This window comes from Ovis aries, chromosome 3 (assembly GCF_016772045.2).
Source record: "Ovis aries strain OAR_USU_Benz2616 breed Rambouillet chromosome 3, ARS-UI_Ramb_v3.0, whole genome shotgun sequence".
Classification (NCBI taxonomy): Eukaryota; Metazoa; Chordata; class Mammalia; order Artiodactyla; family Bovidae; genus Ovis; species Ovis aries.
The window spans coordinates 179,787,821-179,804,766 of record NC_056056.1 but is presented as its reverse complement, the minus strand read 5'-3'; the positions used below and the strand labels follow the sequence as shown (position 1 = coordinate 179,804,766).

The window sequence follows — 16,946 nt, the reverse complement described above, 5'->3', positions numbered from 1 at the left end:
CCTCTCCCCCGCCGCCCTCCCGCGCGGGCTGGAGTCCCAGATCCCGGGCCCTCCCTCCTCTTTTCTCTCTCCCCGCCTTCCCGATGCTGCCACAGTGGCGGGTCGGAGGATCTCGGCCAGTCAGCTCGTTCCGGCCTCGAGCCCCTCCTCCCCCCAAATAAACACCCCTCCCCAAGCCTCAGGAGCCCGGACCGCCCCCTTCCTCCCTCTGCCCGGCGTGTGGCGAGGGCCAGTGTAAGGGAGTGAGCGCGGGCCGGCGGACTAGCTTCGTGAGTGAGCGAGGCGGGGCGCGCGGCGGGCCGGGCCGGGGGTCGCGTGTGCGCGTGGGGGCGCGAGCGAGTGCCCGTCGCGACCCGCCGGCGGCCCCGAGCCGGGGAGGCGGCCAGCGAGAGACCAGGGGCTACCGCCCGCCGCCGCCGAGGAGGGCAGCGGGCCCGCGCGCGCGCGCGCACGTACGCACGCACGCGGGGGCGGGTGCAGGCGCGCGCCCGCCTGTCGCGACAGTCGGGGCCGAGGCCCAGGGGGAGGTGGCCTGTCGCGGGTCGCCCGGCTCCCGGAGGCGAGGGGGCCTCGGGCGGATGGCGGAAGGCGCCCAGCCGCAGCAGCCGCCTCAGCTTGGGCCCGGCGCCGCTGCCCGGGGGATGAAGCGGGAGTCAGAGCTGGAGCTGCCGGTGCCCGGAGGGGGAGGAGACGGAGCCGAGCCCGGCCTGAGCAAGCGGCCGCGTACGGAGGAGGCGGCGGCCGACGGCAGCGGGATGCAGGTGACCGCGCGGGGCAGGCGCCCCGTTACCGTGGCGGGGTGGGGCGGGGGGCGCGGAGGGAGCAGCGCGGGGCTGCGGGGCTTAGAGGGCGGAGGGCTGCCCGGGGTCCCGGCTTGGAGGTGGGAGGGGGCCGGTCGGGGCCTGCGTGGAAGGTGGGGCGAGCCCCGACTTGGAAGCTAAGGGTGCAGGAGGAGCCTGGTGTGCCCTGGAGGGTCCTGATCTCTGAGGGGACGAGGGGGCACGTAGCACGAATAGGTGTTGAGAGGAAATCGAACGTGCTTGAGATGGATTCCATTTCTTTACACCCTTCTTTAGTTCCTTGGCGGGGAGTGGAAGCCGAAAGATCCTGGTCCGTTGCCCGGAGAGCTGGGGACCGAATCGAAGACTGGGGGTGGGGGGTAGGGGTGGGGGACAGTGGTGGGACACCTTCCCAAAAGAGGGAGTACTGTTTTGAGCAGCCCTGGACACACAGCTGGGATGGAGAACGGGATCGGCATAGAAGGGAGGAGTGAAAAGCGAGAAAACTCCTCGAGAGCCCAAAGGGGATGTGGCTTAGGTTGTGGGTTAAATCAGTTACACGAGGATTATGAGAAGTACGAGGAGTTGGGTAGCGTTGTGGCTACACCGTGGTGCTCAAGCTCATTAACTTCGTGGAGCATCTGGTGAGTCTGGAGACACAGGACCTGGCCAGTTGTATCTTAGGACGCTGACTAGATCTTTATTGTCCTGGAATATAAAAGAAAATTTATAGGACTGTTAGAAGATTGGATTCTGAATTGTGGACTTACGGAGAAGCTGGTTGGTTTGGAAAGGGACTGGCAAATGTAGTGACCCTGTCAGTTGACTTCGTAGTTGGGGAAGAGCGTGAAGCCTTCCTTGATTTGATTTTAGATTTGGTCTCTGTTCAGAACATACTTGCTGTGAAATAGCGGGTTTACTTACCTACCAGCAATCTGCCCAATTCTCTTAGCATCATAGAATGTTAGAGAAGCAACCAGAGATAACATCTTTGACTGGAGTTCTTAACTTGGAAAGACTTGGAAGATTCTTCTGCGGAATAGTTTACAGGTACTCTCTGGTGAGAGAAAGTCAATAGTTTTCATCTCTTTTATTCGAGTCCCAAAATGTTTCAACCTCATTAGGTAGATGAGGAATCAAAAACTCTGGAGCAGACTAGTGACTTGCCTAGGGCCACCCAGTTAGCTGGTAGAGCTAGAAGCCTGGTCTTCTAATTCCTATTCCTGGGCTCTCTCCATTACAGCACTCTTGGAAATCTCTGCAGTGCTAAAAGACTTCCTGTGCTCTGCTCTCGCTGCTTTTCAAGGCTCTGTCTGACTTCCTGTGTTAGAGACGGAGCTGTATTTAAGCCTGGCGTGTTTGCTCTGTGCTTCTTGGTCTCCCTTGCAGAGGCCACTCTATTACTTGTGTTGACTTGGGTAAAGTGACCCTCCTGGTGTTTATTTTTGAATTCTTTTGTTTCACTTGCCTGCTTTTGTTCTCCATTTGAACTCCCTCAGGCAGGGTGCTTGTGCGAAGTACACACCCCGGGCCTTGGAAAAAATATAGAGGAATATGGGGAGACTTCAGGTGAGCTGGGTTGACACTGGAAGACGAGAGAAGATTGGGTGTGGGTGCTGGTGAGCACATCCGCTTGGTGTGTGCATGTATCTGTGTCCATTTATTGTTGCTGTCAATCACAGTTAATAGTGAGTCTCCTACTGCCTTCCCCCTCTTTCCTCCTGGGGCCCATTATTTGCTGGTTGCCTTCAAATTGGCTGAGAGCAGTATTTGGAAATGGAGCAGTGTGTAGAGACTTTGGAGTATGCAGAAGAAGCAGTGGGTTAGGTCCTCTGGGTACCGATGGGCACCTTAGAACTATCCCACAGAGAATGCTTTTTTCACTCTGTGGATCTTTATTTTTCACCTTATAGGTTCTCTTTTTTTGTAGTTCCAGTACACCATGTCACACAGGTATTCACGTCCTCATTGACTTAGCCCCCAGCCCGCAACAGTCTGCATGGTTCTGGGAAAATCTCTTCTTTGGGGGCCTCTATTACCATAGTTGTAAAATACAGTGTTTGTAAAGGATGATTTATAAGTTACCTCTAAAAAGATACAGAAAGTTCCATGACTTTAAAGAACTTGGTGTCTGCAATCTAGGGAGGGAGCCAGAATGGGTGAAAAGTTGGAAAAAAAAAAAAGTGCGTGTATGTATATGTGTCATATATATGTATGTAGGTGTATTATGTGTATATATATGAATTTTTTGGTAAGTTCCAGAGGAACAAGAGTAGGGATACTAAAAGGTAGATCCTTGTCACAAGGCTTTGCAAACTTTAAAACCAAAGTATGCTGAGGATTTGTGCCATTGGAGCCAGAAGCAAAAGATGGTGGTTCTTGCTGAAATGGTCAAGGAAGGCTTCATGGAGAAGTTGAAATTTGAGGTTTAATCAGGAGTAAAGGAAAAGTAATGTTCATGAAAAGATGAAATTTGAACCTAGGTCACCTACATTTGTAGGACCTTCCTATCATTCTGATAATTATGATAGGATATTTAATATTCATTTAACTGATGTTAATTGAGCAGCTGCTAAGTGCCAGGCCCTGTTTTAGAGCCTAGGAAATATAGTAGTAAACAAAATAAAGACTCCGCTCTCATGGAACTAAGATTCTAATTGAGAGAGACAGACAATAAAGAAATCAACTATTATTAGGGGGTTTTAAGTGTTAAGAAGAAAAATAAAGCACGGAAAGGGGTAAGAGTGGTGAAGAGGATGGTTAGGGAAGGCCTCTGTGATAGGTGACCTTTGGGTGACCTGAGGGAATTTGAGGGAATGGGGTTCAGACAGAGGAACTGTGGGTGCAGAGGCATTGAGAGATAAATACACTTGATGTGTTTGAGAACAAGAGACCAGTGGAGCTGGAGGAGAATGTAAAGGGGCGAAGCAGTTTTAGGAAGTGATATCAGTGGTGTAGACATGTCTATCAGTTCAGTTCAGTCGCTCAGTCGTGTCCGACTCTTTGTGACCCCATGAATCGCAGCACGCCAGGCCTCCCTGTCCATCATCAACTCCCGGAGTTCACTCAGACTCACGTCCATCGAGTCAGTGATGCCATCCAGCCATTTCATCCTCTGTCGTCCCCTTCTTCTGCCCCCAATCCCTCCCAGCATCAGAGTCTTTTCCAGTGAGTCAACTCTTCGCATGAGGTGGCCAAAGTACTGAGTTTCAGTTTTAGCATCATTCCTTCCAAAGAAATCCCAGGGCTGATCTCCCTCAGAATGGACTGGTTGGATCTCCTTGCAGTCCAAGGGACTCTCAAGAGTCTTCTCCAACAACACAGTTCAAAAGCATCAATTCTTCGGTGCTCAGCCTTCTTCACAGTCCACCTCTCACATCCATACATGACCACAAGAAAAACCATAGCCTTAAGTAGACGGACCTTAGTCGGCAAAGTAATGTCTCTGCTTTTGAATATGCTATCTAGGTTGGTCATAACTTTTCTTCCAAGGAGTAAGCGTCTTTTAATTTCATGGCTGCAGTCACCATCTGCAGTGATTTTGGAGCCCCCCAAAATAAAGTCTGACACTGTTTCCACTGTTTCCCCATCTATTTGCCATGAAGTGATGGGACCGGATGCCATGATCTTCGTTTTCTGAATGTTGAGCTTTAAGCCAACTTTTTCACTCTCCTCTTTAACTTTCATCAAGAGGCTTTTTAGTTCCTTTTCACTTTCTGCCATAAGAGTGGTGTCATCTGCATACCTGAGGTTATTGATATTTCTCCTGGCAATCTTGATTCCAGCTTGTATTTCTTCCAGTCCAGCGTTTCTCATGATGTACTCTGCATATAAGTTAAATAAGCAGAGTGACAATATACAGCCTTAATGTACTCCTTTTCCTATTTGGAACCAGTCTGTTGTTCCATGTCCAGTTCTAACTGTTGCTTCCTGACCTGCATATAGGTTTTTCAAGAGGCAGGTCAGGTGGTCTGTATTCTCATCTCTTTCAGAATTTTCCACTGTTTCTTGTGATCCACACAGTCAAAGGCTTTGGCATAGTCAATAAAGCAGAAATAGATGTTTTTCTGGAACTCTCTTGCTTTTTCGATGATCCAGCGGATGTTGGCCATTTGATCTCTGGTTCCTCTGCCTTTTCTAAAACCGGCTTGAACATCAGGAAGTTCACAGTTCACGTATTGCTGAAGCCTGGCTTGGAGAATTTTGAGCATTACTTTACTAGCATGTGAGATGAGTGCAATTGTGTGGTAGTTTGAGCATTCTTTGGCATTGCCTTTCTTTGGGATTGGAATGAAAACTGACCTTTTCCAGTCCTGTGCCCACTGCTGAGTTTTCCAAATGTGCTGGCATACTGAGTGCAGCACTTTCACAGCATCATCTTTCAGGATAGGTTCATGTAAATAGACATTTAAAAATTCTAGAGTAGCTTGCTTTTTGGTATACGGATTTGTCTTGAAGCACTTGTTTTTTTCCTTATATCTTAGCACAAATGGCATTTCTTTGAGATTATAGCTCCTTTTGGAAGCCTTCCCTCCTGACAGCTTAATTCACACCAGTTAGACCCACCTCTTGGCTCCTGTTGTATCGGTGGTTAGTTATGCATCATCTTGTATTGTCTTCTCATTGTTTTATTCCTGTTTCCTTAGTGATACTGTAAGCTTCTAGAAGCCAAGAACTATATTTTCTTTGTGTTTATCCTTTATAATACCTCACAGTTTTGAGTACGTAGTAAGTGCTCAATGCCTGTTAAACTGAAGTTAAAATTTTGCCTTTTTAAAATAATTAAGGGATAGAAAAAAATGCCATGAAATTTAGGGGTGAGAGTACTTTCAGGAAATATCCTAACCTTTTGAGTGTCAAAGGATTAACCCATTTTTAGACGGAAGTCATTTGCTGGGGTTAATGTCCCAAGACTGCAGACTAAATGGAGCTATAGCTCTAAGCTGCAGATTCCAAGGCTGAACCCTGATGAGTTATAGCCACTAAGCTTTTGGGGATAAATCATTACTTCCTAAAATGGATCACTGGGGACATGAGAGAGTCTGTGGTGCTTATGTTATAATCCTTGTGCTAAGAAGGACCCCTGGGGCGGGGGGGAAGAGGAAGGGTCGCTCCTTTCTAGGCCAGTATCCAGAAGCTTTATGTGGGTGGCAGAGGAGTCGGCATAGCCCTAGAAACAGTTTAGAGTTTCCTACCCTCAACTGCAGAGTAGGAGGGAAGAGACAAATTCCACTTGAAAATTGAAACACAGCTTGAGAAATGTAGTGAGTTGTTAAAGAGGGTATTTGGAAATACTGTACTCTAACCTGGTAGGAAGTTAAGTGAGTTATTAGAGATTTGTTTCACTTTAAGCAAGTCTGATATGTGTGAAAAACTCGGGCCTTATGAAACATACCAGGGAATGAATTCTTTTGGTCAGCTTCTCTAGTGAATACAAACAATTTGATGAGCAGAAATTCAGATTTTTGTGCAGCTTTCTAGGAACTTAGAAAGTTCACCTTCATAAAGCAAGGTGCACCTTAATTATTATTTATAGCTTTCAGCAACATTCTTTATGGTAGTGAAATGTCAGAATGTGGTTATTACACGGCTAACTGACTGCTTCTGGCCATAGAATCGTAAGTCTAGCATAGCTAAGTGAGTTCAGAAGTTGTTCTTGTTGGTGTTTGATTCTAGTAGTAGGAGGACTCTCTGGTCTCGGGAAAGGTTTGCAGGTAGCCTGTAATTGCTTTGTAGACACTATATTTCTTTTTATCTTCCCATTTGCTTGTTTCTGGGTTTCTCTCCTCCTAGGTGGAAGTCTCTTTGGACTTTGAGTGTATGGTGCTGAAACTGAATATGGGTGCTGCCGTTTGAGTGGAGTTACTAATATGCTTTCTTTCCAAGGGATTTGGTGAACAATCTCTCACTAAATTACTGAATTTTTCATTTCTGCATGTCTTGGTCTGCTCAGGTGGACTGTAGACTGGGTGGCTTAAACACCAATTTGTTTCTCACAGTTCTTGGGGCTGGGGTCCAAGATGAAGGTGCTGGCAGATCTGGTGTCTGATGAGGGCTCTCTTCCTGGCTTACAGACAGCTGCCTTCTTGCTGTGTGCTCACGTGGGCTTTTCTCCATGTATGCTAGTGGACACACAGAGAGAGAGAGAATCTCCTTTTCATAAGGGCTCCCCCATCAAGGGATGCAGTGGTGGTGGTGGGATCCTCCCCTTATGACCTAATCGCCTCCCAGTGGCCCCTCCTCCAATTACCATCAAATTGTGGGCTTGGGCTTCAACATATTAGTTTGCGATGGGGTGGGGGGAGGGGACATAGACATTCAGCCCATAATACAGCCCATAATTTACCACCAGAGTGGTAAATATTGTAGTTGGAGAAACTGAGATAGCACAGTCATGTAAAAATGACTAATTTTTTTCCCCCAGACTCACAAGGCAGCTTGTGAGTATATAGCTGGGAATGTCTGAGAGGCAGAAAAATCTGAATTCAAAATAGAGTTATTCTGCAGGGTGACTCAAGAGGTTATCCTGAGTTGAATTTGTCTCCTAACTTCCTCTCCCATTTTTCTAGTCACTGTCTTTTTTTTTTTTCCCTATCACACTGATATGTGAACATCACAGAAGCTAGCTAGAGATTTAACTTTCATTTTGATATAAAGCAGACTGGTGCAGACAGGCCTAAAGATTACAGGGCTGAGAAAGAAATTCAGTGTACTGCTTGGTGTAAACAAGAATGTTGCTAGTGAATCTCTGGTTTGACATCTCTCAGGCCATCAGTTTGGTATCAGGCTTTAATAATTTGTGGAAACAATGTGTGCTGTGCTTAGTCACTCAGTCGTGTCCAACTCATTGCGACCCTTTGGACTGCAGCCCGCCAGGCTCCTGTGTCCATGGGGTTCTCCAGGCAAGAATACTGGAGTGAGTTGCCATGCCTTCCTCCAGGGGCTCTTCCCAACCCACGTCTCCTGCATTGCAGGCAGATTCTTTATCACCTGAGCCACCAGGGAAGCCCAAGAATACTGAAGTGGGTAGCCTACCCCTTCTGACCCAGGAATCGAACCTGGATCTCCTGCATTGCGGGTGGGTTCTTTACCAGCTGAGCTACCAGGGAAGACCCAATAAAGCTGGTCATTTTAGTGAGTGGACTTGTTTGAATTGTGTTTTGATACACATTTGTAAAGCTTAGTGCACATCTTTTTTTCTGGGGCTAATGTACCCTTCCTTTAAAGATAGGAGGGAAGAGCCCTCGAGATGATGGAGAGGAAACGGCAGTAACTGGAGCGTGAGCAGACAGATGGAGGCGGGATGACGAGTGTGTGTGGTGTTTAGGTGGCCCCTGCGAGTATCCAGTTTCCTATTCCTTGCCCCTCCAGCCCCAGTGCAAGCAGGCAGCTTACATGGCTAAGGTTTCATTATCTAATCCATCATAGATCGGCTTGAATAAACCCATTGGCTGGCACTGATCTAGTTAGGAGGGTAGTGCAAAGCCGCTTGAGCCAGGATTGGGGCAAATCGGATCAGAACTGCCTTGTGAATCCCGGACATATTTCTGTAATTTGGGTGGTAAAGCGGTTTGGGAAATCACTTAGGAGCCAGACCTCACCATCAGCCTGGAGTGTTTCCACATGTTGTCCTGGGGACCCTGAGGGGAAGTAGATGGAGGATTTGACACATTTCTCTGGAGTATAGTCAGGTTGCTTTGATTATTTGAGTCTGAACATTTTTTGGTCACTTATGCTAAGGAGTGACATTTTGGGAACATTTGGAGATTCCAGTTGTGATCACTCAGTTGTGTCTTTTCTGAGTGATCCCTTCATCTGAGACTGTATTATGTGTGTTGCCTCTCAATTTTTAAAGGGGAGATGTTGTTACCATTATTACCAACTTTGATATATCATTATGTTTGTTATCCATACATACTTGAAGTATGGTATAGTGCAGGAAACACTGTTTAGAATTTCTCACATTGGGGTTTGAATCCTGGTTCTTCCCATTGCCAGCCAACTGAAATGACCTTTGGTAGGATATTTAGCATCTGAGCTCCTGTTTACACATCTGTGAACTGGAGGAATTACTGCATCCTCTCATGAGCTGCTGTAATCACAGACTGAGATTATTTAAAGTTCCCATCATGGAACCCAGAAGTAAATGTTTATTTCTTGCCTCCTTTATAACCTGCTACACAGTATTCCACAAGTTCCTGCTCATTGCTCCATCAGCATGGAGTGGTTAATTTGCTTCTGATTGATTAAGTGACAGAGTTGGGAGCTACCTCAGATGAGCAGTGTACTAAACTGGGAAATATAACTGGTTTGACATGGGTGAAGAGGTATATGGACCTGGTCGTGGTGGTCCCTCCAGTGAGAGGAAGAGGAGACATTCACTTCCTTGCTAAGGACTAAGAGGGCTCCTGCATGGGGCGTGTGGACATTTCAGGAATCTATGGGATCTTTCCTGGGAGTGTGGATGACAGAGGCACTGGCTGTTTTGATGGCACATGGGATGCAGGAGTGAAAATGTCATTTGTGTTCCAGATTTTATAAGGTTTGTTGGTTAAATGTATTGCATTTTGTTTTCATTTTTGTTTGTGGAAATTGAGCTGGGATGAGTTGGTCTCTTGTGCTCTCTTTCCAGTCTCTTCAAACCCACCTTTCTGGCTATTAACATCGTACTCCATCTAAAAGAGCTTAAAATCATAGAGAGCTTATCAGATGGATGAGGTCCGTTCTCTTGTTTGGCCTGCCAGGTCCTTCTGGCCTGACTCGTGCCTCCCCTTTTAGCTCCTTTCTAGTCCGTGGTGAGGGACTGGTAGCTTCCTGAGCAGGCTGTGCCGCTCAGGCTCATTCATACCTCCGTGCTTTTGTTTGTTCTTCTGTCCAAAATTCTTCCCTCACGCCTCTCGTCTCATCGGTAAGGCTGTCTTCATGAATAAGCTGGGATGCTGATTCCTCCTGGATGCCTTTTGTCTATGCTTCATCCCTCCTGCATTCCTGCTGCTTTCCAGACGGTCCTGTCCAGAGCTCTGTTTTAGGACTTTTTAGATTAACATTTGTTCAGCTGTCTGTCCTCCCCCCCCCCCCCCCCCCCCGCCCCCCGCCAGACTGTGTGATCAAGGGAGCCTTTGGGATCCATAGGATCTAGCACTGCCCGGCCTGGCTAATCAAGAAACTGTCTTTCTTGTTGAACTGAGCTTTGTCTTCCTGCTCCCCGGTTGGAGCCAGCAGATGGCTTTAATTATTTTTCCAGATTATCCCTGGGGGGTCTGGCCCTTGGCCTGCTCTCCAGCTCCTGCAAAGGCTAGGTGTTGTGGGATTCGTGAATGGTGCCTGATCTTTCCATTGATATCAGGGTTAAAGGTGACTTCAGAGGGGGTGGCGTTTAACTGCTGAAAGTGTCGGGTGAGCATGGCAACTTGCCATTAGGTTTCCTGTGCTCAGATATTAGTTGAGAGCACATGTGTGTGTAGAAAGTGCCTTTGTGACTGAGGAGCTAGAAGAGCCGCAACGAGGACAGGGCGATTAGAGCTGACCTGTTCCGGTTCATTGGAGCAGTCTGTTGACCTGCCGTTCAGTGGCGGCGCTGCTGAGAGCTCTTGGAGTGCTGTGGCTCATGTCTTACCACCATTTGGGACTAAGCCCATTTGATCAACTATGGACCTTCACCTTTCCCTTCTCAACCAATGAATTTCATAAGCTCTTACAGCTTGTTTTTATGGATGCAGAAAAATACCTAAGACACCTCACAGAATGCACACTCTTTTTCAGATGGTTCATTGGATATGTTTGCAAACAGGGATACTTAATACAGTTCTTATAAATCTCAGCTTTGGAGATGGGTTCATAGAAGTATTTTGCAGGAATCTTCTCTCTCTGGCCCTCGTCATACCCACCTCCTTCCCTTCGTCCTCTGATTTGTGCTCCTATTAATCTTCGCCTGTTCTCCAGCCTCGAGACTCCCCTTGCCAGTTTAGTTGGGGCCTCTTTAAAGGCGAAATGGGCATACTTTATAGTGCTTCTGGCTGTTCAGATGCTGGGTGAATAAGGCAGATTCTAAAATGGGAATGAGAGTGAGAGCAACCAGTTATATCACTTCCTTCTGACGTGTTCTGCACATACGTGGCATCTAGAAATTTCAGTTGAGGATTTAAGGCACAGCACACATGATAAATACCACTTATGAAGTAGATGACAGTTTTGAATTGCCAAATGATAATGGTTGAGTAACTGCATAAAAACCTATTTTCCCAAGGGTGGAAACCGAGCCTTTGAAGTTTAGGCTTCCACATGGGTGTGTTCAGCCACAATTCTCAGGTTTTTTAGGGACCTAAGTCCCCAGATAATATCCTGGAATGTGGGATTTTTCCCGCAGAGAGGCTGGTTCCCTGGTTTCTCCTTTGCCAAGGGAAAGAGATTTTGCTCTGAGCACTGGATATTTTTTTCCAGGCATGTGGTTTTTGAGGAGGCACACTGTTTACTTTTCTTCAGGGCTGCATCGATTTTGTCGGATCCTAATTGTAAATACCACAGGCAAAGCATGATTTACTGTAAGGAGGGGGCAGGGGGGTACCCGAGGGACTCTCTCAGCTCTGGGGTTGGGGGCGGGGAGCGGGAGCCACGCCGGTGGGACTAGAGGAGCTGCAGACATGGTCTGGGGGCGCCGTGGGGTGTGTGTGTGGGCCCCAGTCGCTGCTTGAGTTGGAACACTTTTGAAGCCGAGGCTCACGGGAAGTTCTTCCAATTGCTTTATTTTGAGCAGCTTTTTCCTCCGTGTGTTGGCAGCTGTGTGGAGGAGGGGGCGTTAGCTGCTGTCAGCCAGGATGGTTTCCAGAGCAGACCCGTATGGATTTCATTTAGGCATTTATTTCAGGGGTGTGTGCTTTGTTGGGAGTCAAGAGGACTTCGGTTCCATTTTCCTGGAAGTTGGTGGGCTTCTGTGAGCTGCTCTATTTATCTTGGACAGGGAGGCAAGTAGAAAAGCGGCTGCACAGTTAGGCCTTGTTGCAGGAGCTTCGTTTCGTAGTTCATCCTCTTGGGGATTTTTGTACAGTCATATTTACAGCCTTAAGATTTTCTTTGCCTCTCCCCTCCCTCCTTTTTCCTTCTGCAGTTTAGTGCTCCATAAAAATTCTGAGGAAAGTGGGTAATAATTTAGGGTGGTGTTGTTTAGTCGCTAAGTCGTGACCAACTCTTTGCGGCCCTATGGACTGTAGCCCACCAGGCTTCTCTGTCCATGAGAATCTCCAGGCAGGAATACTAGACTGGGTTGCCATTTCCTTCTCTAGAGGATCTTCCTAACCCAGGGCTCAGACTCGTGTCTCCTCCATTGGCAGGTGGATTCTTTACCACTGAGACACCGGAGAATTTGGGGTAGAAGACAAGAATTGTTTGGCTCCCTACCCCACCTCCCTTTCTTGCCCAGCCCTCCCCCACCCCATCCTTTGCAAAAGAATCTGCAAAGGAGGTCGCTTATCCCCTAGTCAGACTGGCCTGTCCCCTGATCCATCTGAATCTGTGGCTTTCACAGCTTTCACCTGCTATTTCTTGGTTTCCAGGGAGTGGGGTAGTAGGATCGTGATTTCAAAGCAAGAACTGGCAAAATGGAAAGGTGTTTTTGTGGTGGCTCCCAGCACCTACAAAGCTGAGCTCATGGGCTTGCACCTCATACGAACTTCCAGGAACACTGTCAGTGGCTGGCGTGATGGCCTTGGGGACTTCGTTGGCGCTTCAGGAAGTCTCCACAGTGGCAGTCTCTCACAGTGGGAACATTGGCAAAGCTAAGGGGAATTGGTAACGCTTGTTTTGAAAGTGTGGCTGGTCTTAGACTGCCCATCTCAGTGAGAGGGGAAGAGGTGGCCTTGTCTGAAGAAGGGAGAGTCGTGCTCTACAGCTGTTACTTAGGTGTCCCATCTCCTGTTTGTGTTTGCTGTCTCACGTCCAGATTCTATGGCGTATTTTGAATGTTGCATTTACTCTTGAAGCCACAGTCTGACTTTTAGTAAACTGACTTTCAGTAAACTGATTTGGCTAATCTTGGTATCATCCTGGACTTTGAAGTGATGCTGGTCATATTTACCAATAAAAGGTCTGTGTCAGGGCTTAGAAGTGGCGGTTTCTGCTGGTGGCCTCCTCCCCTCTCCGGCTGCCGCTGGGTGTGCATTAGCAACACATCTTTTGTCCTGCACTTTGTGTTACGGGTCTTCAGCTGCTTGTTGTGGCACTAAATAGATCTTTCTGCTGCAGCAGTTTGGCTCTGAGCTGATTGTGTTTTACAGTGTTGGAGATCAGTTGGCTAACTGGCATGTGGTGTCCACAAAGCAAAGCCTTTCAAAGAGATACTTACCACGGACCATTCGTGATTTTTGTCAGTTGTGTAAAAATGCTGTGATTAACCCATACCCATGTGTCCATGTGGATGAGCAGTCTTCCTTTATGCTTACTTGGCACTCCTCTCTCTAGCAGTAGTTTGGATTAAGTGTTCCCCAGTAGGCTTTGCATTTTAATCCTTGGAAGCCTGTTTCAAGAAACCTTTATATTTGACTTTCTTGACGTTGGTGTAGGGGATCATTCACTCTTACTGAATTTTAGCTTCACTATGAATTGTTTTCTGCAGTGTTCATTTTAGGCAAATAGTAAATATTTCTTTGGTTTTACAGTACCCCAGAGTTTGAAGGAAAAAAAAAAAAAAGATTGGTCCAGCATCCTGTTTTAAGCAAGGAAATGGTCTAATTCATATTATCCCAAGCCGTTTTTTTATTGGTTGTCCTTTGAGAAATGATAATTGGTGTCATTCTGACAGACATACACACAAAGTGACGTAACTTTGGAATAGAGTTAAACAAAATTTAAGCTATCTCATTTTGCTTTTCATAAGCAGATGTTGTGACTCTGAATTTATAGAAACATGTTCAGTGAAGCATCTTCCTCTCTTCCCTCTTCCCCGTGTTAGTTTCTTGTTATTCCACCCTCTTTCTTTGTACGCAAACTAGTATACGCCATACCTTCTTTTTGCACCTTGCTTTACTCTATCGGAGGTTATTTATTTATTTTTGTAACAGGGCTTATTAATATTTTCATTAATGATTTCTGGGTTTGTGTATGTGTGATGCTTAGGAAAGTTTTTCCCACTCTATGATTATAAAAACCAGAATGGACTTGCAGACAGACAGAGCTGAGTTGGAGCCCTAGCTGTTCCACATCACAGCTATGTGATCTTGGTTACACAGCCTAAGAAAAGGCTCAGCTTTTTTGTTTATAAAATATGTTATAGAATGGTATAAGAATTAAAAGAGATAATGTATGTAATGTGCTTAGTTCAGAGCCTGACACTGAGTGGGTGTATCTATCAAGCCCTGTTTTCTTATATCTCAGTACTTTTTTCACTTTCTTAAAGGCAGGAACAGTCTCTTAATCTGTGTTTTCTTGGCTTCTTCATCAGTACCAGGGATATATTATAATAAGAATTTGGTACATGTTATTTTTGGGTTTTTGCTTTTATTTTTTTGCCTTAAAGTTACCAGTCTCTAGTTTTATTACCGATCAAATAATGGGTGAACAATAGCTAAATCAGTGGATTGGTAATGGTGGATAGTATGAAATCATGAGAGCTGAGGTCATCTCAAAGTTTCCTGGATCAGCTCTCTGCTTCAGTGAGATGAAGTAGAATCTGTGCCCATTTTTATGGATAGGTTGTTTCAGGTTCAAGGAAGTATGAGAGAGCAAGCAATATGCTCAGATTTTCAGCTTTGGGACTAAGTAGAATCTTTCATTTCTTATAATTTTCTACTGTTTGGATGTGATTTCTCTGGGAGTTTCTTATATGGAGGGTTTTTTCCATCATTTACGTTTATTTTTTTAAACACATAGTGTATTCACATGGGTGATGATTCAAACGGTGTAAAAGGTTGAAGAGTACAAAATCTCTGCCTTTTCCAGCTACCTAGGTTCTCTCCTTGAAAGTAACCAGTATGGTTGTTTATCTCAGTATCTGCCCAGAGATAGTACTTGCACAATATTTTCTCCATCCCCCCCATTTTAGAAACTCAAATGGTAGTGTTAATATTCATATACTTTTCTCTGAAGTATTTGGAGATCATTTTATATCAGCTTATATTGACATTTTTCTCCATTTGTTAGGTTTCTGGAATTAGGATTATTCTGTTCTGGTCTGCTGAGATAACTATATCTAAATGTCTCTGATAAGAATGACTCTGATTAGTATAGGATCTCATAAAGTCTGAGCCTGTGTTTTTATGGAATCACAGGGTTAGAGACCTAATGTGCATCTGTCTTCTTTCATGTGAATACCCATAAATCCTTGATGGACGATACCATTTAAAGATGCTTGAGCACAAGGTAGGCATCCTCCTCTCTCCACCTGCCCATGTCAGCTGCTCCTAGTCCTGTCTTTTTGTGGTTGTAGGGCCCATTTCGGGTCAGATGTTCCATGTGTCATTGACTTAGTAATGATACTCTGGATCTGCCTTGAGTCATTGCGTTTAAACTTTAACTGCAGTGTGATTTTATTCATTATGACACCTTCTATACCAGACATATCCAGAATGCCCAGGTTTATCCTGATTGAATGTTACTGCTGTCAGGAGGCTGTTCAGTGAACCGAGTTTGGTGCTAAATTGTGAGAAAGAAAGATTTGGTTCCTCATAGTTGTTTGCGTCTCAGCAGCCATAATTGCTGTTAGTTTCACTTCACTCTTCTGTTTGTGGAAAGCTCAGGATTGAGGCAGTGCTCTTCATCCCTGGAATATGACCGCTCTGCGACTAAGACTTAATGGGAGGTAAACACATATGGGTCAACAAACAGGGCATATTTTTCTTATGTTTACTGGACAGTAGTGGATTCTGATTCAGATGTAGAATTAAAGATTTCAAGCTAAGGCTTTGATTCTAGCTCAGTTAACCTGTATACATGTCTGCATTTAAAGATATGAACTAAAAACAGTGCTTTTCAAAATTGGCTTCTGCAGTGGACCTTTGTCTCCACAAAAATATCATAGAGGAGGTTGCATTCCAGCTGTTTGGAGAATGAGGCCGGTGGGGATGTGTCTTGCATCCTAGAAGAATGCTGACCTCCACTGTGTGGTTATGTTCATCTCACCATACAGTTTTTCTGTTCCTGAGGTCTCTGTGGCCCCACACAGTGAATGGGAGCAGGGGAGGGCACCAGATGCTGTGTTGATTCTCCTATTTGCTTCTTCTTTCACATGCGGTGTAAGGTTTCCAGGCATTTGTGCAACCTGAGAGCAGAAAGCGCCCGTATTAGCAGTTGAGAGATGGGTTGGCAAGTGGTTCAAATTACTCCATGTTCCTGATAAGAGCCACTGATGCAGCCTGGTGGCTGCTGGGGGTGGGGGTGGGCGATGGACTGCAGTGCCCTGCCCAGCAGGAATGGTGGGGTGTGGGTCTCTGCTGTTCTAGGACTCCAGGCAGGTACCCAGAGGCAGTTTGAGAGGTCTGGCTGGCATCTCGGGGAAGTAGCGCGATTTAGGAAGCACATCTTGCCTCAGAGGAGATGAGTTGTAGGAAATGGTGGCTCACAGCAGGAGAAGCATCAGCACTGAAAATATGAAGTGCAAATCCAAGGAATAGGGTGAGGTTTTATTACTCCACCTTAACCTAAAACACAGCTGAAGGGTTTATTGTCAGGTGGTGCTAGGCACAGTGAGGACTAAGCCTTGAACCTGCAGAGGGGAAGTGGATGTGCACACAGATGATGCTCATACAGTGTGATCATTGCTCAGATAGAGGCTCAACTGCATATGTCACAGCCTGGTGCTCTGGGTTACAGACACTCTGTGCAACTCTGTCAGAGCGGTGATCACCCTGTATTGAAATACTGGGGTAAGAGATGCCATTCTGCTATCAGACAGCCTTGATTCAAATTCTTTTCCCTCCATCTACTTAGCTGTGTGTCCTTTGGGCAAGTTCCTTATCTCCTCTGTGCTTCAGTTTTTCATCTGTAAAATGGGGATAATAACAACTCTTACAAACTGGTTGTGAATATTAGGTGAGTTAATATAGTAAATATAATACGCTTGGAAGAGTATCTGGTCCATGATAAGCACTATGTAAGTGCTCTCTGTTTCAGTGGTTGTTACAGCACCTGGCAGGGCACTGGGGACCCTGGCAAACCCATAACCAGTGGCAGTGCGGAGGT

At 46.2% G+C, this 16,946-nt stretch overlaps 1 protein-coding gene across 23 annotated transcripts in view; it reads left to right on the top strand.

Annotated features, from left to right (window-relative positions):
* The first annotated feature begins 231 nt into the window (after positions 1-231).
* Positions 232-16,946, top strand: part of RBFOX2 (RNA binding fox-1 homolog 2) — a 293,081-nt gene continuing 276,366 nt past the window's right edge. For 22 of the 23 annotated variants that reach the window (XR_009600275.1, XR_009600276.1, XM_060414138.1 and 19 more), the window contains exon 1: positions 232-761. Coding sequence is in view for 20 of the 23 variants with exons in the window: in XM_060414138.1 (XP_060270121.1) it covers positions 579-761 (183 nt within the window). In the remaining 3 variants the exon portion in view is untranslated. The other variant, XM_060414141.1, reaches the window with a different exon arrangement.